Genomic DNA, 18,467 nt, shown 5'->3' with positions numbered 1-18,467 from the left:
GATGGGCGACGACGGCGGCGGTCCTCCTCCCGTCGGCTGTCCCCTGGCGGACCGGCCGGTGCGGTTGGGATGGGCGGCGTTGCGGTCTCCCTCCCCCCGTCGGCTCTCCGCAGCACTCCGGCTGGGGCTGGTGGTGGGCGGCGGCAAGGCTCTCGGTCTGCGCCATGTCATCCACCCCCGCCTCTCATCGGTGCGTGGAGGCGATCTCGGGATTCTTCCGCGACACGACAGCGCCCGGGGGCAGCAGCCTTGGGTTCGACGGAGGAGGTGGCCTCTTCTTCGCTGGAGAGGGTCGGCCTGCGGTTGGTGGTGGTGGATCTTTGATCTATCACCGCGATCCGGCGGTGAGACGGACGAGCTTGGAAGCCGGCGATGGTGTCGCCGGTGGAAGGTTGGATTGGCCAGCCCGGGATGGTCGCCGACGTGGGGGTCCGACCTGAATAAAGGCGGTGGTCATAGGGCCTCTCTTGCGTGAAGAGGAGGACCTACCGGAGGTCTGGACTCGTGATCTGGCCGGTGGGTTGTGTTCCGGAAGGCTCCGCCGGCGAATGTAACAGTGCTTTGCCTGAAGTTTGCTGGATCGGAGGTATTCGGTCGTGCACACCCATGCGTTTATTCCGACCGTTTGGTTCTGGAGGGTGCGGCGCGAAGCTCTTTTTCTGTGTTGACATCAAGTGACTATGGATCCATGATGAAAGTCGGAAGAAGAGAATTTCATGAAGGCCGGAGGGGAGGACTAGCTAAAGGAGGTTCAAGTCTCCGCGCTGTTGAGGGGCTTGCTTAGTGTTCCGGGCTTCACAGCAGCGGTATGAAAGTGGGGGCGACAACACAGGTGAAGTGCAGAGTCCTACCTTTCAGGGTGAAAACCCAAGGTCTGGCCTTAACTGGTTGTGCCTGGCAATGATCTTGGTGGAGGCATTGTTTTGAGAGCGGGGACTATCTTCAGGGTGAAAACCTAAGATCTTTGATCGGGCGACGACGGTGTTTGAGCATTGTTTCCTTCTTGGAGGTGTCGTTTTTTTGGAGAGTCTGTAATTCAGGTGTTGTCATGGCGGTGGATGTATTACTGTTGTTAGTCCCGAGATACTGTAGTGAGACTTTTGTTTCTTAGTTTTCTTTTCCTTTTTTATGGCTGTGTGTATCCGTAGCGCCATTAGGGTGGTGCGTTGTTGCAGAGGCCGGATGTAATTGGTATCTCTTGATATTAATATATTTCCTTTATCGAAAAAAAAACTCACTGACTCGGATACAATCACACAAGTGATGCAACTGGCAACGGTAGCACAGACCTGAATGCGGATGGTACACCTAGCCTTGAACCAATCAGTACCGATGAATCTATACTCACAAATCACGAACACTCAAATCGAGTATACCTTTGCTCTTTCACTTTTGTGTCATTTACTGTACGTAATGCTGCATGAGAAACATATACAGTTATCTGGCCTTTGTGGCTCTTGGTCATCTTCCTATGTCCTAGTATACCGGACAAGGTGTTTCTACACCTGGGTGCATATGCACCCTTTATTTGAAATGCATATTAAATATATTTCTAAATGTCAAAAAATACAAACAAAAATGCCTCGTGTATATCTTGACATGTTACATATTCACAAAGTTGTTTCAGAAAAAACCGATATGTTTTGTGTCTTGTACTAAAAAGACAAATTTTTGGTGTTAAAATAGTCTATTTCTCGAGACATTATTTGTCTTTTTTACATAGGGTACAAAAATTGTCGGTTTTACGTGAAACTTTACGTGTACTCATAGAACGTGTCCCTCTACATGCTAAATTTTTGTTCCTAATTTTTTACTTTTTGAAATATGTGTTATACATATAGGGTGCATATGCACCCATGATCAGTTTTGGTTTTCTGCTAGTATACCATCCTGTATTCCAAACTAAATTCAGGAGAAGCTCAAGGTCTTCTTCAGGTGGTCTCTGTACATTGGAGACCTGCCGGGAGGAACCTCCCTGCAGATCCACCGGGGTCCGTTCTGCAAAAGCCACGACGAACGACACATGTAGTTCTACACAAGCACCCTCATTTGGGAGTTGGGAGTATACTGTCCAGCAAGAAGTGTAGGGAGTTGCTTCTCCGCCTTGGTCTCTCATGTCCTTTATAGAGAAGAATATACGAGGACAAAACTGCTGTACAAGTAGCATAATCTATTCTTGTTTGCAATTCAGAAATGCTCCTTGTGGAAGTCGAATTTTGTGGTGCATTTCCCATTGAATTCGTGGCAAAGCTTGCCAAGCTCTTGTGCCAGGACTGGAGTTCCGCAGTAGAATACACCTGCATGCAAACCGAAACAGTTATAGACTTCACTTAACTATATAGAACTTGGTGCTACTAAGTAAGGCCAAGCCTTTTCTGAACACGTATCGAAATGTGCATCATTTCTTATTAGAAGAGGAATACGGAGAAGGTGCCAAAACTTACAAAGGAGGGAACAAAACAGAACAAAACGAAACTGCAAAGCTAGCCTAGTAAAGAAACCAAAATAGATCTAACCTACTCCCTCGGATCCATAATAAGTGTCTGGGTTTGAACTAAAACCCTGACACTTATTATGGATCGGAGGAAGTACAAAACCAAGCGAAACAAGATCCTAGGCTAAGCCCAAAGTGCGGTCTTCTTTGCAGTTTTAGTCATGCATGCAAACGCTGATCTGAAATTTTAAGTTTTGTACTTTCTTACTTCCTATATATACACCCCCTGAAAGTTTTCATATGTCTGTGCTACCGTGGAGCAAATAATAACTCTCGCCATGTAGACATTCTAAATTTCATTAATGAAGCTGGGGGTAAATCCCCTTTGGTAATTTTAAAAAAAGTAATAACTCTCGCATAGATATACATCAGAACTTTGATAATGTTAGATAAAAGTTCTTGTTAGCATGTATGTCCTTGATTCCATGATTTCAACAAATAAAACAAGGTTTAGTTAGGTATACTAACCTATCTTGGCATATGGATGCTTGGAGGCAATTTTAGCTAGGACCTTTTTCCAATTTGGTCTTGCAAAATGTGTCCGAACCTGCAAAATGAGTTCATTGATAATTTAATGGAATTAGTAGCTGCATGTGTTGATGTTACAGCTTTAGTGAAGCTGTTAATAGTCTTATTGCCGCTTACTTTAGTTCCAGAGACAATATCAACGCCATTCTTGGCATGGTTCAGAGATTGAAGCATTGTGATGAGCGCTGACCGAGCATCCCCTTCCTCGTAGACGCTTGTGAGGTAGTTGTGCATCTCAATGATATTCTAGCATGACCAAAGTAATTGTAACTTGTAAGTACAACCTCACAATGAAAATCAATGCAAATTTCTGAAAATAACCAAATTGCACCGTTAACTAAATTAAAAGTTATTTGATGTATTTTACCCTTTGATCCAACTCAGCAATCTCATTCATGACTCCCTTGAACCAATCAAAAGAGCCTTGCTCACGTGTTACCCAATAAAAGTAAGCATTTGTGGTCTTTAAGACCTTCTTTGGTCTCGTGGCAACTCTCATAAGTGTGTTCAGATCAACATGTGGCTTATTCCGGCCAGTTGGTGGATAAAGGTCCGTTGAAGCACCCTGCAATTATACTTGTGAGTGGATAATAAGAGTATCTGTACAAAGAAAATATTAATGATCCTTTACTTTACTAATGCGATTAGGAAGATGATGACTGAAGATATGGGATTAATATAACAAACCTCCTCTTCCTCCATTTTGATAATATTGTTGAGCAGATCCTTCAGTATGCTTATAAAGGGCGTAGCACCAATTCCTAATCCAACAAGTAGTAAAACATCGTACTTGCCATAGTCCTGAGCAGGAGAACCATAAGGCCCGTCGATACAAAGCTTGGGCAAGCTGCATTGCCAAAAGAGTATTAAAATTTGTGAAATGAACATAGAGCACAAAGGTAATTGCTAAACATAGATGGTCTTCATACGTTTTCTTAGTTGTGTCATCTGCTCTAAGAAGGCCACTTTTTCCACTCGCTGGTGGCTCACAAGCTGCGGAGAATACTCTCTTCAGCTCTCGTGTCCAGTCACCAAGTTGTCGAACATGAATGCTGAGATAGTCATCCCCAGGTGCTGAAGTAATTGAGAAGGGATGCCTGAAAGAGATAAAGTGTACAAAGTTCAAAGTAATGCAGCAAGTTGACCTTTTCTAAATATGAAATGTAGAAGAATTTCCGTATTATCTATCCTAGAAGTTGCATCTAGCACACACAATTCAGCAATGATTGAGACACAAGTATCACTATACCATTCAAAGGGTGACACTGCTGGACACTGAACAAACATGTATTGGCCGCTCTTGTAACGAAACGTGGGAGGTTTGGACATTTGCAGCGACAAAACGTTACCAGGATAAATGGCCACCTGAAGATAAATGGTACTGGATTAGTACAGGGCACAAAGAATCAATGCTAAAATTTCTTATGAATTTTGACAGACCTTCAAGAGGCGGACAGAACAACTGCCAGATCTGAAGAACCTTAGAATCCTCTCCCCTGCATACAAGCACACAGGCACTGCAAGATACATCCATGTCTGCATCAAAAGAAAAAGATAAAAGTATTAGGAACCCCCTTGTTTCTACAACAAAGTTGAAAGACAGATACATGAATGTCTTACCGTTTTTCTGTACCAGACACGAATAAGGTACACACATTGGCCATGAACAATGAGAGCCACGTACACAATGGCGAATAGATGATGAGAGTACCAAAAGGCATTGAAACCAGTCAGTTTGTCGAATGGTTTTGGAAGCTTAACCAGGTTACGACGGAACCACCGAGTTGCTAACGTAAAAGCAATTATCATGCACACAACCATGATTAACCCAGTGACACCCTCTGCTCCTTTGAATAATGTAAAATATGTGGGCTTTGTTTCTCCAAAATACTGGGCCAAGGGAGCATACATCTCATCTGATGAATGTATAAGCCGTGGAAAATCGCATACAATGTGGTTCCCTGCATGGAGAATTACACCAACCACAATTGCTGCTGCAATAGTCTGCCGTTACGAAAAAAACATAAGTCCTCGATATAAATGAGCTGGCCAAACTGGCAACAATAATTCATATGATGTATCATATCTACCATGGCTATTTTTGTCTGAAATGTGGATGGCTTCAGTGGCCTCTCTAAGATACAGTTAAGTAACTCGATACACCTAAATCTAATACTCCCTCCATTCCAAAATTCTTTTCGTGGTTTTAGTACCAGAAATGCTTGTGACTTGGACTATATGGAAGGAGCGAAATGCAAGAGTCTTAAACAAGTCCACGCCCCCAACCATCCTACTTCAAATCATCAAGGACGAGGCCAAGCCACTACTAGGAAAAGGGCAATCAGTGGCGCACCACTTTTACCCATCAGTGGCGCACTAGTGGTGCGCCACTGCTATCACGCCACTGCTAACTTTTAGTAGTGGCGCACTAGTGGTGCGCCATTGCTATTTGGCTTAGCAGTGGCGCACCATGTAGTGCGCCACTACTAGCTTCATGGTGCGCCACTCCTAAACGTCTGAGGTGCGCCACTGGATAGAAAAAAGGTGCGCCACTACTAAAATTTGAAATTTCTAGATCTGGATCTGGATCTGGATCTGGATCTGGATCTGGCACATTTTTTTTCGATTTTTTTGGCTCGTTATTTTTTCTCGTTTTTGTTGCTAGAATTATTTGTGCAATGTTCATTCTCATTTTTCTTAGCCTAGCCGCCGGTGATGATGGATGAGGGACGTAGGAGAGGTGAAGAGAGGTGAGGAGATGTAGGAGAGGATGAACAAGAGGACGAAGGCCATAGGTAATGGAGGCTAGAGGGTCGCCGGAGGGTCGTCGGAGAGTAAGGTCACCGGAGGTCACCATAGTGGAGGAGCTCGCCGGAAAGTTAGGTCACCGGAGCTCGACATAGTGGAGGAGGTCGCCGGAGTGAAAGGAGGAGAGGAGAGGAGGAGGTCGCCGGAGTGAAAGGAGGAGAGGAGAGGAGGAGGTCGCCGGAGTGAAAGGAGGAGAGGAGAGGAGGAGAGCAGGAGGAGGAGAGGAGAATATGTGGAGGAGGAGGGAGGAGGGAGGAGGGAGGAGGGAGGAGGGGGTTAAGTGGCCGGCTCCTCCCATTTTGAAATTCGTGGGCGGGAAGCTTAGCAGTGGCGCACCAAGGCATGGGTGCGCCACCGCTACTTTTTTTCTATTTTTTGAAATTTTTTCATCAAAATCTAAAACCTGAAAAAAGTCCTGTTTCTGTTTTCCAATTGACGAATCCATTTTTTGTCCAAACGGCCGTAGGCAGTTGAATTCGAATAGGAAATTTCGCGTAGATAGATTTTGATATAAAAAAGTTTTTCATCGGAGGTCGTATGCAACCGTAAAACCCGTTTTACCGAAAGATGACGCCATTTTGCATAATATATCAAAATTAATTTTTTTAAAATTTCACTAAACCTAGATGACATATTACATGGGCATCTCGAAGGATTTTATTTTTTGAAATTTCTATCTATTTCTTTTATTTTTTCCAAACCCGAAAAGGCGATTGCGATCCGGGGGGGGGGGAAATGTTTAGGCACCACTTAGCGGTGGCGCACCAAGCATGGTGCGCCACTACTAAGTGATGCCTAAACATTTCCATCATCCCTTTACATAGCAATGGCGCACCATGTAGAGGTGCGCCACTGCTACATAAAATAGGCTGTGGCGCACCTCTACATGGTGCGCCATTGCTATGTATAAGGCTGGGTCAAACCCATGGTCAAACTTAGTGGTGGCGCACCACAGAAGAGGTGCGCCACTAGTACATTTTTAATAGTGGCCCACCACTTTCCGGTGCGCCACTGCTAAGTAGTAGTGGCGCACTGCCCTCCTGGTGCGCCACTAACACCCATCTTACGGCTAGGCCTTTTCCTAGTAGTGAGCTTTGGATTGCCGCAGGTGCGAAGCATTTGAGTTTTGTAATAACGGGAGAGTAATCTTTTAGGAACTTGGTTTTCTCGCTTTATGTTGTCTTGTCAAGACTCTCCTACTTATTTAATGAATGGCGGCAAATCTTTTGCCCCCCTTACAAAAAAGTCACAGGTAAACTGACTACAGATGATGCAAGTATGCACTAATATTGTTCAGTGCCATTAGATTCGCTGATCTTACTTGTATGAAGACTGTACAATGAAAGTCTAAGTTATGGTCAGAAGAGAGGAACATGACATGGCTAACCTTGTGGAAGTTGATACTGTCATCAAACGGCAATACACGTGCAGCCCTTGTATTTCGCAGCCAAGTGATAGTGTTGCGGCATACTGGCAGGAGGATGATTGCCATATTCAGCTTCAAGGTTTCAGCAGCGCCTTTTGCGGTTGTGACGCAGTAGCCCATCACATTGAAGACGTAGCGCTCACGATACTGTATGAACTTCCAGGTGAAGAGTCCAGCCATTATTCCAATCCATAATGCAAGCACCCATAAGCGTCTCCAGTTGTCCTCCATGTAGTAGGTCAATGTGTAGCTTATTTTGCGGATTGAGCCCTTCTTCCTTAATGCCAGGTTCTGGCTCAGTGCCTGGCTTGTGTAACTTAAAGCCTGGCTGTAGTTCACGTACGTGTCTTTCTGCAAAAGAAGCGTCTCCAATTGCCACAGCTGAAATAACAACAAGCAGTGTAGTTTTCAGAAGCCACGAAAATTATAGCCATTGAATCAATTGAGAAGTAAATGCCATTAGTTGATGCAATAATAGCCTGTGAACAAAATGTACTCCCTCCGTCTCACAAAATTTGTCTTAGATTTGTCAAAATTTGGATGTATCTAGACACTATCTAGTAGTAGATACATCCAATTTTAGACAAATCTTTGACAAGTTTCGTAGGAAGGAGGGAGTACTTATTTGTAGAATTACTTATGGCTACTTTGCTTCATGGAATTTTCACAATTTTTTTGTAGCTGAGATCCCATGGAAATTTCCTGCACAAACTGTTAGATTCATGGGATCATATCCCATAGGATATAAATTTCAAACGAAAATAGCATTAGGTCAGACCTCATGAAAAATTTCTTCACTACAATCAAAGAGAATTCAACTTCCCATAGGATTCAATTAGACAGGGTATCCCAATTCTATATTTTTCATATTCCAATAATTTTCCTATCCTATGAATCAAAGCACCCTTAGGGAAAATACAAGGCAGCTGTTTTTTTTTAGATAAGGAAGGTGAATAATATGAACCCTCTGGTGGCGCAGGCAGCTCATATGACTGCTTTCTAAGCTTTAATTTGTGGAATGTCCACGCACCAATCGACCTGAATCTGGTGTAGGACAAATGTGGCCTGACATGACACATATTGACATATAATAGGCAGTACAATCGACATTGGGTGCATGGCCCTGCTAAACACTCCCATACGGCCATAGCAATGTAAACCTTGGCTGGGATTAATTAGTTAAACCAGCAACAGCTCGCATAGCCTTGCAACTGAAGAATGATGCACAACTGAAGAATCATGGAACCTAACTGAAGTTGTGTGGCAACGAGGTGTGGGCGGCAAGGGTAGCATTGAACTAGGCAGGGGGGACGAGGCAAGACAGAAGTTGATGGCTTGATGCTGGTTAGCTGGTCCACAGCTGCGCACCAACTTCATATAAATGATGATGGGGAAGTACTGTCCATCGGATACCATGTCCAGCTTCAGTCCATTGATTTCAATGGCGCATTTCGCTGCAGGCAGTGGTTGGGGCCCTTCAATGTGACCAGTAAATTTTACAGCGATCGTGATGCCAAGTGCCAGGTTCAGAGGTAGGCTATCTGGCCGGTCGAGGTGTGCACCCAGCACGCATGACCCATCACCTAGCAATGCGTGTGAGATAAATAAAATAAAACTGATGATACTGGTACTGCTATAGTATACTCCTTGCTGGTACAACTTGAGTGCCTTGCCAAGACAGACAACCCAGGTCAACCATTACACCTAAAATGCAGCTGGTCTCCTTGGTTAAAGTAAACAAGGAAGGTTGCCACGCATAATATAGAGCATGAGTTCATTGCTGTTGATATCGGTTTGAGATATGCACAGCACTCTATCGTTGTCAAATTAGAATTGCAGCCGTCCCTCATGCTGAAGGAGTGTTAGCAGCTTAATTTGTCCAGCCACCTGTTTTCGTAGTACTAGTACTAGTATTTCTTCTCCGTACGAAAACATCAGTGGTATTTTGACTATTTTCATATTTTAATCCGGCCGGCATGGAAGAGGTGGTCACTGACAGGCGTAGCACGAACTGAACTTAAAGCAACGAGCTTACCTCAATGTAGCCCAGCTCTTCGGGGTCAAGCTCCTCCATGATCAGCGCGGCGTACTCCTCCGCCTGCTCCTTAAGCCTCGACAGCTTGTTTGCGGACGCGCTTAGCATGATAATCTGTGGAGCAGTATTAGAAAAGCAGACATTGAAACTTACTAATTCAGCATGATGTAACATTTTCCAAACGAAAAAAAAAAGCCTGACAGAAAAGCAAACATGAAACTAATTCAGCATGATGTAACATTTTCCAACGTCTTTTACACGGTAGCAGGAAAGCAAACATGGAACTAATACTCCCTCCGTTGGTAAATATAAGACGTCTTGGCAGTTTAATCTGAACTGCCAAAAGGTTTTATATTTAGGACTGACCAAAACATCTTGTATCGAGGAAAAAAAGAACCCTGCGTGACTGGAACTCCTTTAACACGGCGATGACATGAGTGAAAGGCACCCTGTACGCGCCACGATCCAAAAGCTATACCAGTATAGCCACACCTTTCAGGCTTTCGTTCAGCGCATGGTTTTGATAGGATCAGAAAACATCAGCTGGACATGGCGGAAATGCCCCTCACCTACTGCGTAGCAGACTTTCTCTTCGCCACAAGGTTTAGTAGTTCTAGAAGAAAGCTCTGCCTTTTGCCTCAAGGGCTAGGGAAAACGAGCGTCACGAGGAACTGCTGGCAGGTAGGATTTTGCCGAGTTGGTGAAACCGGGGAAGCTTTTCCCCGCCGGTTCAGCTCACCGACTCCGATTAGATGTCAGCAGCAGATGGTTGTTACTTACTCCCCTGAGCTAATTACACCTATAGTCCTACAACTTGTACATCATGTGAAGGTTTAGTCCTACTACTTGCAGAACGTGAAAATGTAGTCCTACAACTTGTCTACTATGTGAAGATTTGGTCCTCAGTTAATCAAAAGATGACATGTGGCGTTATAGATTTTGCAAAAAGATCCTTCATATTATTAACTTGCGCAAGTGAGCTCTGCGGCCATCTTAATGCGGCCCCACCTGTCAGTTCCGCTGAAATAATAAAAATTACTGCGCGCGGCTGGGCTGGGTTTCGATCCCATGACCTGCTGCTACACGGAAATGCTGTTTGCCGCTAGGCCAAGCATCATATGTGGTCTACGTTCTGAACGTATAATTGTTATCAGAGGATGATTTTTTCACCACCCTTAGAAGACATGAAGTTACCCAATTTTAGCAACACATGCATGGCCCTTTGTTGGGTCGACAAAATAAACTATTCCGTTAAGAATATAAAAAATAAACTATTCCGTTAAATAAACTATTCCGTTAAATGATTCTTGGGTCGACTGTGAAATACAAATGCATGGCCCTTTGTTCTAAACTAGTTTAGTGTATACAATTTTCGCAACTAAGCATTTGTTTTTAGAAACTTCATAGTGCCGATTTGTTATTGCAAACGCCATAAATAAATGGATTTTTCCCTAGCTTCGGAGCTGTCCATGAGGAATTAAGTAATGTACACCCCCATTTAGCTAGATCTAGACATGTTTGTAAAACTTTATAGTGCACGATTCGTTATTGCAAGCCTAGATTTCATGAATAGATATATTTTCTCTGGCCTCAGAGTATTTTTTTATAAGTTTCCTTATTATTGGGATGATGGAGAAATAACTATTTTTTAAGTCGACGCTAAGGACAGTTTTTTGGAAAGAATTATTTTGTACGTAAAATACATGAGAATTATTTTGTACGTAAAATACTCCCCTAGGTGGCTAGGTTTCTCTTCCTCTAAACTAAACTAGACTAAACCCCCTCCTGGCTTGTCGGGTTATAACTGGTTAATTAGTTAATCAAGAATTGTCCTTCTCTCTGAGCACAGAATCAAGAAGAAGTGATAATTAAATTTGGTACTCCTCAACAGAATTTCGATACGGCTGGAGGCGAGGACATGGACAGCTCGATCGGGCAAGTAGCTTAGAAAACACTAGCCCTCGACTTGGAGCCTAAATAATCTGATTCGATATCCTCGGATAGCAAGCTGTGTGAGAAGAAATGGAAAAAAATCGTAGTACTGCAGGACCACCGAGCATAGCGTAGTCATGGACATGGAGTGTTGCTCACCTCTTTCACCTCCGCCTCCCCGATCCGGCCGTCCGCGTTCTTATCCACCCTGGTCCAAAGCAAGGCGAAATGTTGTGACGAAACTGTGTATGTACAGGCGGGCTGAAGCTAACGGTAATGACGAATAACAGAGCTAGCTGATTAGTACATATCGAAGAAGATTTGGAGGCGCGAGTCGAAGCTGTTGTCGGTGATCTGCTGCCAGATCTCTCGCAGCTCCTCCTTGTTGATCGTGTCGAGCTTCATCCGCCGGCGGCGGCTCAATGTGTCGAACAGCTCCAGGGCGAACTCCTTGGACTCCGTCATCCCTGCACACGTTTTTTTCTCGCGAATGTTTGAACCAGAGTTTCGAACAGAGCAAAAATGGCACTGTGCATCGGCGGAACGAAATGGCAGTCGATCGGAGCGGTACCTATGCATTCCGCGAAGTCGGAGCGGGAGAGGTAGCCGTCGCGTGCGAGGCGGTCGAAGTTGGCCTGCACGTCCCGCCACGCGTTGCTGGCCTTGTTGCCGCTGATGAAGCGGAGTCCTCGGAGCGCCCTGTGCGCGCCGGAGCGCGTGCGGTCGAGCTGCGCGCGCTGCCGGCGCTCGGCGCGTGCGGCGAGCGCGGACTCGATGCCGGAGCCGGACGACGACGGAACCGGCGGCTGCTGGTGGTAGTGGCTCTCGTCGCGGCTGTGGCTGCGGCTGAAGCGCTTGGTGAGGTCCTGCGAGAACTGGCGCGCGCGGGCCAGCGCCTCCGCCTTGAGCTCCTGCGAGAACTGCAGCAGCCGGTACGACGACGTGCGGCGGATCGACGGCGACCGCGAGGACGACGCCGACGCGCCGCCGTCCACGAGCTCGCTAGACTGCCGTGCCGGCGCCGGCAGCCTCAGCGCGCCCAGGCCCGCCTGCGCCGCGGCCGGCTCGACGCTGCGCAGCACGATGGTGTCGTCGTCCTGCAGGTCCAGCGTCACCTCCACCAGCTCCTCCCCGTCCTCGGAGCCCGGCTCCGACGCGCGCGGCGACGAGCCCGTGCTCAGCGACCGCGGCGTCGTCCCCGCGGACGCGGAGCCCCATCGCGCCGAGGCGCCGCCCCTCATCGCGAGGCGCGCCGCCTATCGCAGCGTCTTCCCCAGCGCAGCTCCGCGGTAGAAGTAGCCCAATGCTCGCCGCCCACGCGCGCTCGCGACGGATGGTATCGGAATCTGTTGGGGGAGGCGCCCGCGACGGCAATAATTTACAAAAGTGAGTAGCAGCAGCGGCTTAAGTACTGGCAGGTTTGGGCTCGCGCAAAACTAGTGGGGGAAATGTGCTGGAGAAAATGACACGGGCTTTTCTCTCACTTTTCTGTTTCATCATCCCGTTCGTTTCATAAGGCAGGCAATGGGCTAACGACAGTCCACTGAGTTTCTCAACTCTTCTTTTGAAATGGCCGCAGAAATCCCCTCCCAACAGTTTCAGAAGAAGAAGGAATTTTTTTCTTTTTTTTTTCGAAATGGGGCGGTCCCACCTCTGCATCAATCGATGCACACATCCTTATTTATTTATTTCATAGTTTTAAAGATTCAAAAAGTTTACAATTCACGAATCAGAGAGGGTTGAGACATGTATCAACCATCTAAAAATGAGAACCAACATAAATCTATCCATTCTGAAGCCTATTAATATGACGCCACCCAGTAGCGTGGAAATTACAGTCATGTGTAACCATTAGTAGAAGGTTGCATCCAGTAACCATACTCTCCCGCTGATCCACTGGGAGAAGGTAGGCCCATTGCTGAATTCAATGCGCAGTTCGCCCGATAACCTGCAAAAAATTGATGCCATAAGAAGGAATAAATACACTTCTCAGTTCAGCTCGTTCAGCTCGCACCGCATGCGCACGTCTACAAGTCCTCAACGCCGTCTTTACCAAACCCATCTTTCGGAGGGATCGAACACATTGGCATTGCCAGGTCCGTGATGATGCTCCCACAATGACATGTAACGCCACCGCCTTGCGTTCGTCCATTAACACAAGACCATTGTCGAGACCCTGTTGCGACATGTCGTCGAGACACGCTATTGTCGACACATAAGATGACATGCTGCTCCACCTCCTAACGTCTCTAGCAAGCACCTTTTCCAAGACGATGTGCCAACAACACCGCCATCGTCCGATCCGGGAAACAAAAAAACTAGGATTTTCCCCAGAGCAACCCGAAGTCGAAGCCCAATTTTCACCGGCAATCACACCTCCCTAGACTTGCAGCCAACTGGATCGCGAGCTTGCCACTACCATCGACCGGCTTGCGGGAGGACAACCAAGGTTCGCCGCCACCACTCGTCTGACCCTGCAGTCGTACACCAGGACAAAGCCTAGCCGTGCGTCGAGGACCGCTAAAGTCCACTGCCCACCACCTCTGACGTCACCTCGCGAAACTGCATTGCCACAACCACGCGGGATTTTCCTGGCAGCGTCCTTCTGGCATGGTGCGGGGGAGGAGGCGGCGATAGTGGATGGGATTGCCCTTGTCTCACCGTGGGTGGGGAGCAATCTCGCGGTGGTCTTTTCTTTTTGTTGATTTTTAAATGAGTTTTAAAGCCCAGGGTACTTCTTGTTCATTCAATTAAGATAGAAAAAAAATAAAGATATATACTACTACAAGTCTACGGCTTTTATAGCTTGATTTCTATAGTGCATTATGCGCTGCATTGTGTTGAGACTTCAGACTCTTATACACTGCATAATCATTTGGAGTAAATAACTAGTAGAGGAAGCGTGGAAGGCAGTACGGGCGTGTATTAGGGGTACAGTTTGCGGTATCCGTATGACCGTATTACTAAGATGATGATTGTGTCGTTGTAGCTTAGTCAACTGATGTTAGCTCTGGTCTTCCCTATCTAAAAAACGAATGCAGAGATAAAATAAAAACGAATGCTATCTCTGGTATTTTGTGCAGGGTAGTTGGTGTTCGGCGACGTCCTTACGTAGAATCCGAACGTTGAATATTGGATGGACGACGGAAACATGCAAGCCACCAATGCTCTGATGGATCCATATCTCTTTAAAAGTTCATTGAAGAACCTAATTTACATTTTGGTTTTCAAAGAAATTCAGTCGTAATTGACGTGTTCCTGTACCTACCAACCGCAGAAGCACCATGTATTAAGGTAAACCATCAACAGACTATTTCGCCAAAAGAAAAACACAAAAATTGGATTGGCTATCCATATGTTTCCTGATTTTTTATATCAAAATGCCAGTGACTTTGAAAGCATTTTGATCCACATCCAGCTAGCATATATTTCTTTGGAAATAGAACATCCAACCATCATCATCTCGACCTTGACTTTAATGTGTATCTTAAAGAAGAAAACAAGTTGCACTATTATGCAAATGAAATTGGACACTTTTGACACTGCAATTTTGATATTCTTTTCCAAGAGGAAAGAGCGGAAATTTAAACACTACAGTGTGAAATCTAGAGGGCCGAGACTTTCGGCAAATTTATACAACTGAAAATTATTATGAAGCATCCATCAAGAGAAACAAAAAAGAAAAAAAAGAAATGTGTAGGTACGCCGCGGGACGAAAGATTCAAGGGTTGGTAAAGGGATTCGTGTCTTGGACTGTTTAATCGTGATGATGTTGTGTACCATCTTTAGCTCGAACGGCAAGAAAACAGTCTGAATTCATGTTTTAGCTTGTAATGTCAGCATTTGGGATCGAAAAGACCCGCCACCACGCTACGTACATTAGAGCACGTTTTGTGGCCGTTGCCATCTTTGATTGATCTCGCTATATATGCACACACGTGGATCAGTCGATCGATACCAAAACTGTTCAATGTACGCCGATGGAGTTATATGGAACCAATCGCGTACGACGTTTGACTTCGCTTTCGTGTCAATTATACGTTAAGATAGCCATGCATGTCATATCCCATGGTCATGGAACAACTTCAGTATGCAAAATACATCACCGTGACGATGGAGACGAGCAGACGGCGTGTGTGTGCGAGAATGATTATGTAATGCAACAGACTGAATAGGGCTAGTTAAGCTGAGACGACAATCATCAATTACATAACATGCATCCACGTACGAGCAACTGATATGATCTCTCAACATAGTAACCTAGTTTTGAGATACAATTTTTTTTTTGTACATTGAGATTATTAATTGGGGGCGTGCAAGAAAAACTCGAGATTACAATACGCGTCCGTTTCAAGGTAAATTTGTGCGTTCTATATGATCAATGATTTAAGTGGTTTTGAACTTCTTCCACTTCGTAATGCTGCAAATATTTTTTGACAGCTGGTTGCCAGGTATAGATCGCAAGAATAAAGTCCTCATAAGGGTGGAAGCAGCCGTCTTATTATGGTTACTGTGGATACGTAGAAATAACATTATTTTTATTGTTAAACATGCATCTCCTTTCTAGGTTATTATTCGATTTTCTCACCGGCTCCGACCGTGGTCTATTCTTTAGAGTCTGGGCCACAGTGCTATGTTTGAGGCGGTGTGCACACGATTGGAGAAGGCCTCCCTCCATTTTTTTTTCTGAATGTTGATTCACCCTACAAGTTTGGAGTATGCATAGGGATTGCATAGGGTTTCTCGCTTGATAACATTCATTGGTCCACAGAGCATTCCATCAAGATTCGGTGGATTTATATGGAGAAACATACGATGACCTTTTTCTTTTTTTTTTTTGCGAATAGGACACTGGTATTAAAAGAAACATCAAACAATACAAAGCAACTTAAGAAAAACAAAAATTACAACGCGATTCTTGAGAAGTCCTTCATCTTCAACCTCCAGACCATGTCGGCGGCGCGCCGCCGCTGCCGCTCCTTCCTGAGTTGACCTGAGGGAGGTCTTTCAGCTGAATTACCTAATCACTATGACCTTACGAGTTAGAGTTGGAAGTGAATAATGTTTGGATATTGTAGTTGCATTTCGGCATAGTCATCCATAGCTGGTGAGTACAATTTGTGTCGGACGGAAGGGAAGATGTCCGATGCAATATGTCCATCGAGGTGGAGGCTGGATGGTTAGTAATTAAGCATGTGATCGCACATGGAGACAATGATAAACTAGGAAGATATCAATACTGAAATAGACATTGTCGTCAAGATAATTGATCGATAATATATTTTGTTATGTATCCTCAACACTAGGGATGTAAACAGATCGGATCGGATTTTGCTATAGCCATATCCTATATCATGTTTTCACGACGAAATCAGGGCAGGTTGGATAATGAACAGTTATGGATTTGAATCTAGAAATATGAGACCATGGATTCTAAATGGAAACAGAGTGGACTCGGGGTATATGTACATGTATAAGTATCTCCGCAAACCATACTACCAAAAATAATCGATAAGGCAAGTTCAAGAAAACACTTTATATTCCATAGAGTGACTATATACATGAGCTATTGTTTAATGGACGAATTGGGTAACTCACTAACTACTACATATGCTCTATTAGCTTTGATGCATGTTTCACATCTAAATCAGATTATTCGGTTAAAACACGTCGGATAATCCCAAATAATTTTCGCATATGAGTATGCAGGCGCTATTTGGCATACCATATCCTATACCGTATCCGGTGTCAAGTTCGGAATCAGATATCCGTATCCATCAGATTTATTCAAATCGGTAGAATCCGTAAAATAGATACACCTTAATCCAGTTTTCTTCAAAAGAATGAATAATCGCACCGTGGAATTTCAATTCTCGCATTGTTCTTGTGGAATTGTTTGTCTCTGAAAATCAGATCTTAGGTCTTTCTTCCGTCATAGATCACAATGCTAAAGATGACGCCCTTTCAGATACGGTATCCGGGTGCTATTTGGCATACAATAGCATATACCGTATCCTGTGTAAAGTTCGGAATCAGATATCCTTATCCATCAGATTTATTCAAACCGGATGTAGATTCCGTATAACAGATACACCTTAATCCATTTTTCTTCAAAAGAATGACAAACACATTGTGTAATTTCATTCTCACATTGTTCTCATGGGATTGTTTGTCTCGGAGAATTAGATCTTAGTTTATTTTTGCCGCCATAGATCACAATGCTAAAGCCCTTGCATTTGCGAGGGCCATCCTGCTTTCGGAAAGTGCTAGAGGATACTCCTATGTGTAATCAAATCAAATCCACAACCAATGCACCATGATTAAGATTAGCTCCATCTGGTTCGCTATTCGCCAACAAGTAGCGCTTCCTGATCCGATGAGCTAAATATATATGGGCTCAATAATTCGGCAGCTTGCATCAGCCCGAACTAATCCAACCAGCAGGCGGTTGCAAGGTAAGCCGCCGGCGCAGATTAAGTTTAAGTAAGCTCCATTGGGAATTTGGGGGCCAGCTGCATACTAGAGAGGAACCAAATGATGGGTTGACCCGAACACCTGGCGCGAAATCTTGAACCGATTCCCAGTGGGAAAAAGGAAAAGAAAGGGAGTTCTATTCCAGGTCCCAACCTAATCCAAAACGAGCTGATGATCCAGGGAAGAAAAATTCAAACGCAAACGCGACAGACCAGGCAGGAAAAACGGACTGAGCTATCGCATCATACATTCCTGGGGCCAAGCAAAAACCGACAAAACCAGGAGGAGGATGAGCTGAGGTTGGTAGACGAATTGACGTACGTATAGCACGCACGAGCGGCACTGGTGACCAGCTAGCCGATTCGACTCCCACTGGCCGCACTTGTGTGATCACCACTGCTTTCGCCGGTTCCGGACGATCAACCGCGCGCCCTCTCACGCTGTCCACGATAACCCGTGGAATGCACGCGACTAAAATCCTTGCATACGTTAAGAAAAATGCTAGATAATATATTATCTTATAATGTACTTACGGGTGCAAATTTTCAAAAGTACAAACATACGTAACCTACAAAAAATACTCGTGTTTCTTTGCACAAATAAATTTACATCTTCACAACCTATGTGCACACCAAATCCTTTCACGGAAAACCGACTCTTTCCATGGCCTCTATAAGAAATGACAATATTCAGTGCTAAATAAACAGGAGACATTTATTAGTTTCTAGTACTAAATTGAAAGTTTAAACAAATTTGGAAGACGGCCTTCT

At 44.8% G+C, this 18,467-nt stretch overlaps 1 protein-coding gene across 1 annotated transcript; it reads right to left on the bottom strand.

Annotated features, from left to right (window-relative positions):
- Positions 1–1,880: 1,880 nt before the first annotated feature.
- LOC124660492 (respiratory burst oxidase homolog protein A-like) lies at positions 1,881–12,464 on the bottom strand. The gene is made up of 14 exons (XM_047198308.1): positions 11,795–12,464; positions 11,531–11,690; positions 11,383–11,431; positions 9,292–9,405; positions 7,218–7,637; positions 4,643–5,026; positions 4,463–4,558; positions 4,272–4,387; positions 3,952–4,119; positions 3,710–3,869; positions 3,390–3,587; positions 3,140–3,268; positions 2,963–3,041; positions 1,881–2,297 (listed from the first exon to the last, which is right to left on the bottom strand). The coding sequence occupies exons 1-14, from the start codon at positions 12,462–12,464 to the stop codon at positions 2,188–2,190; spliced, it is 2,853 nt and encodes a 950-aa protein (XP_047054264.1). The 3' UTR covers positions 1,881–2,187.
- Positions 12,465–18,467: the final 6,003 nt, after the last annotated feature.

Source organism: Lolium rigidum, chromosome 6 (genome assembly GCF_022539505.1).
Source record: "Lolium rigidum isolate FL_2022 chromosome 6, APGP_CSIRO_Lrig_0.1, whole genome shotgun sequence".
NCBI classification, from domain to species: Eukaryota; Viridiplantae; Streptophyta; class Magnoliopsida; order Poales; family Poaceae; genus Lolium; species Lolium rigidum.
Note: the sequence above shows the minus strand (reverse complement) of the source record. Positions and strands in the feature narration are given on the sequence as shown.

Excerpts from the sequence above, each read along its gene's own strand:
- LOC124660492 (XM_047198308.1), bottom strand. The coding sequence starts at position 12,464 with ATGAGGGGCGGCGCCTCGGCGCGATGGGGCTCCGCGTCCGCGGGGACG. Across the intron at positions 11,432-11,530 it reads CTCCAAATCTTCTTCGATAT|GGTGGATAAGAACGCGGACG; the intron begins GTACTAATCAGC and ends GCTTTGGACCAG. Across the intron at positions 3,269-3,389 it reads TTGCTGAGTTGGATCAAAGG|AATATCATTGAGATGCACAA; the intron begins GTAAAATACATC and ends TGGTCATGCTAG.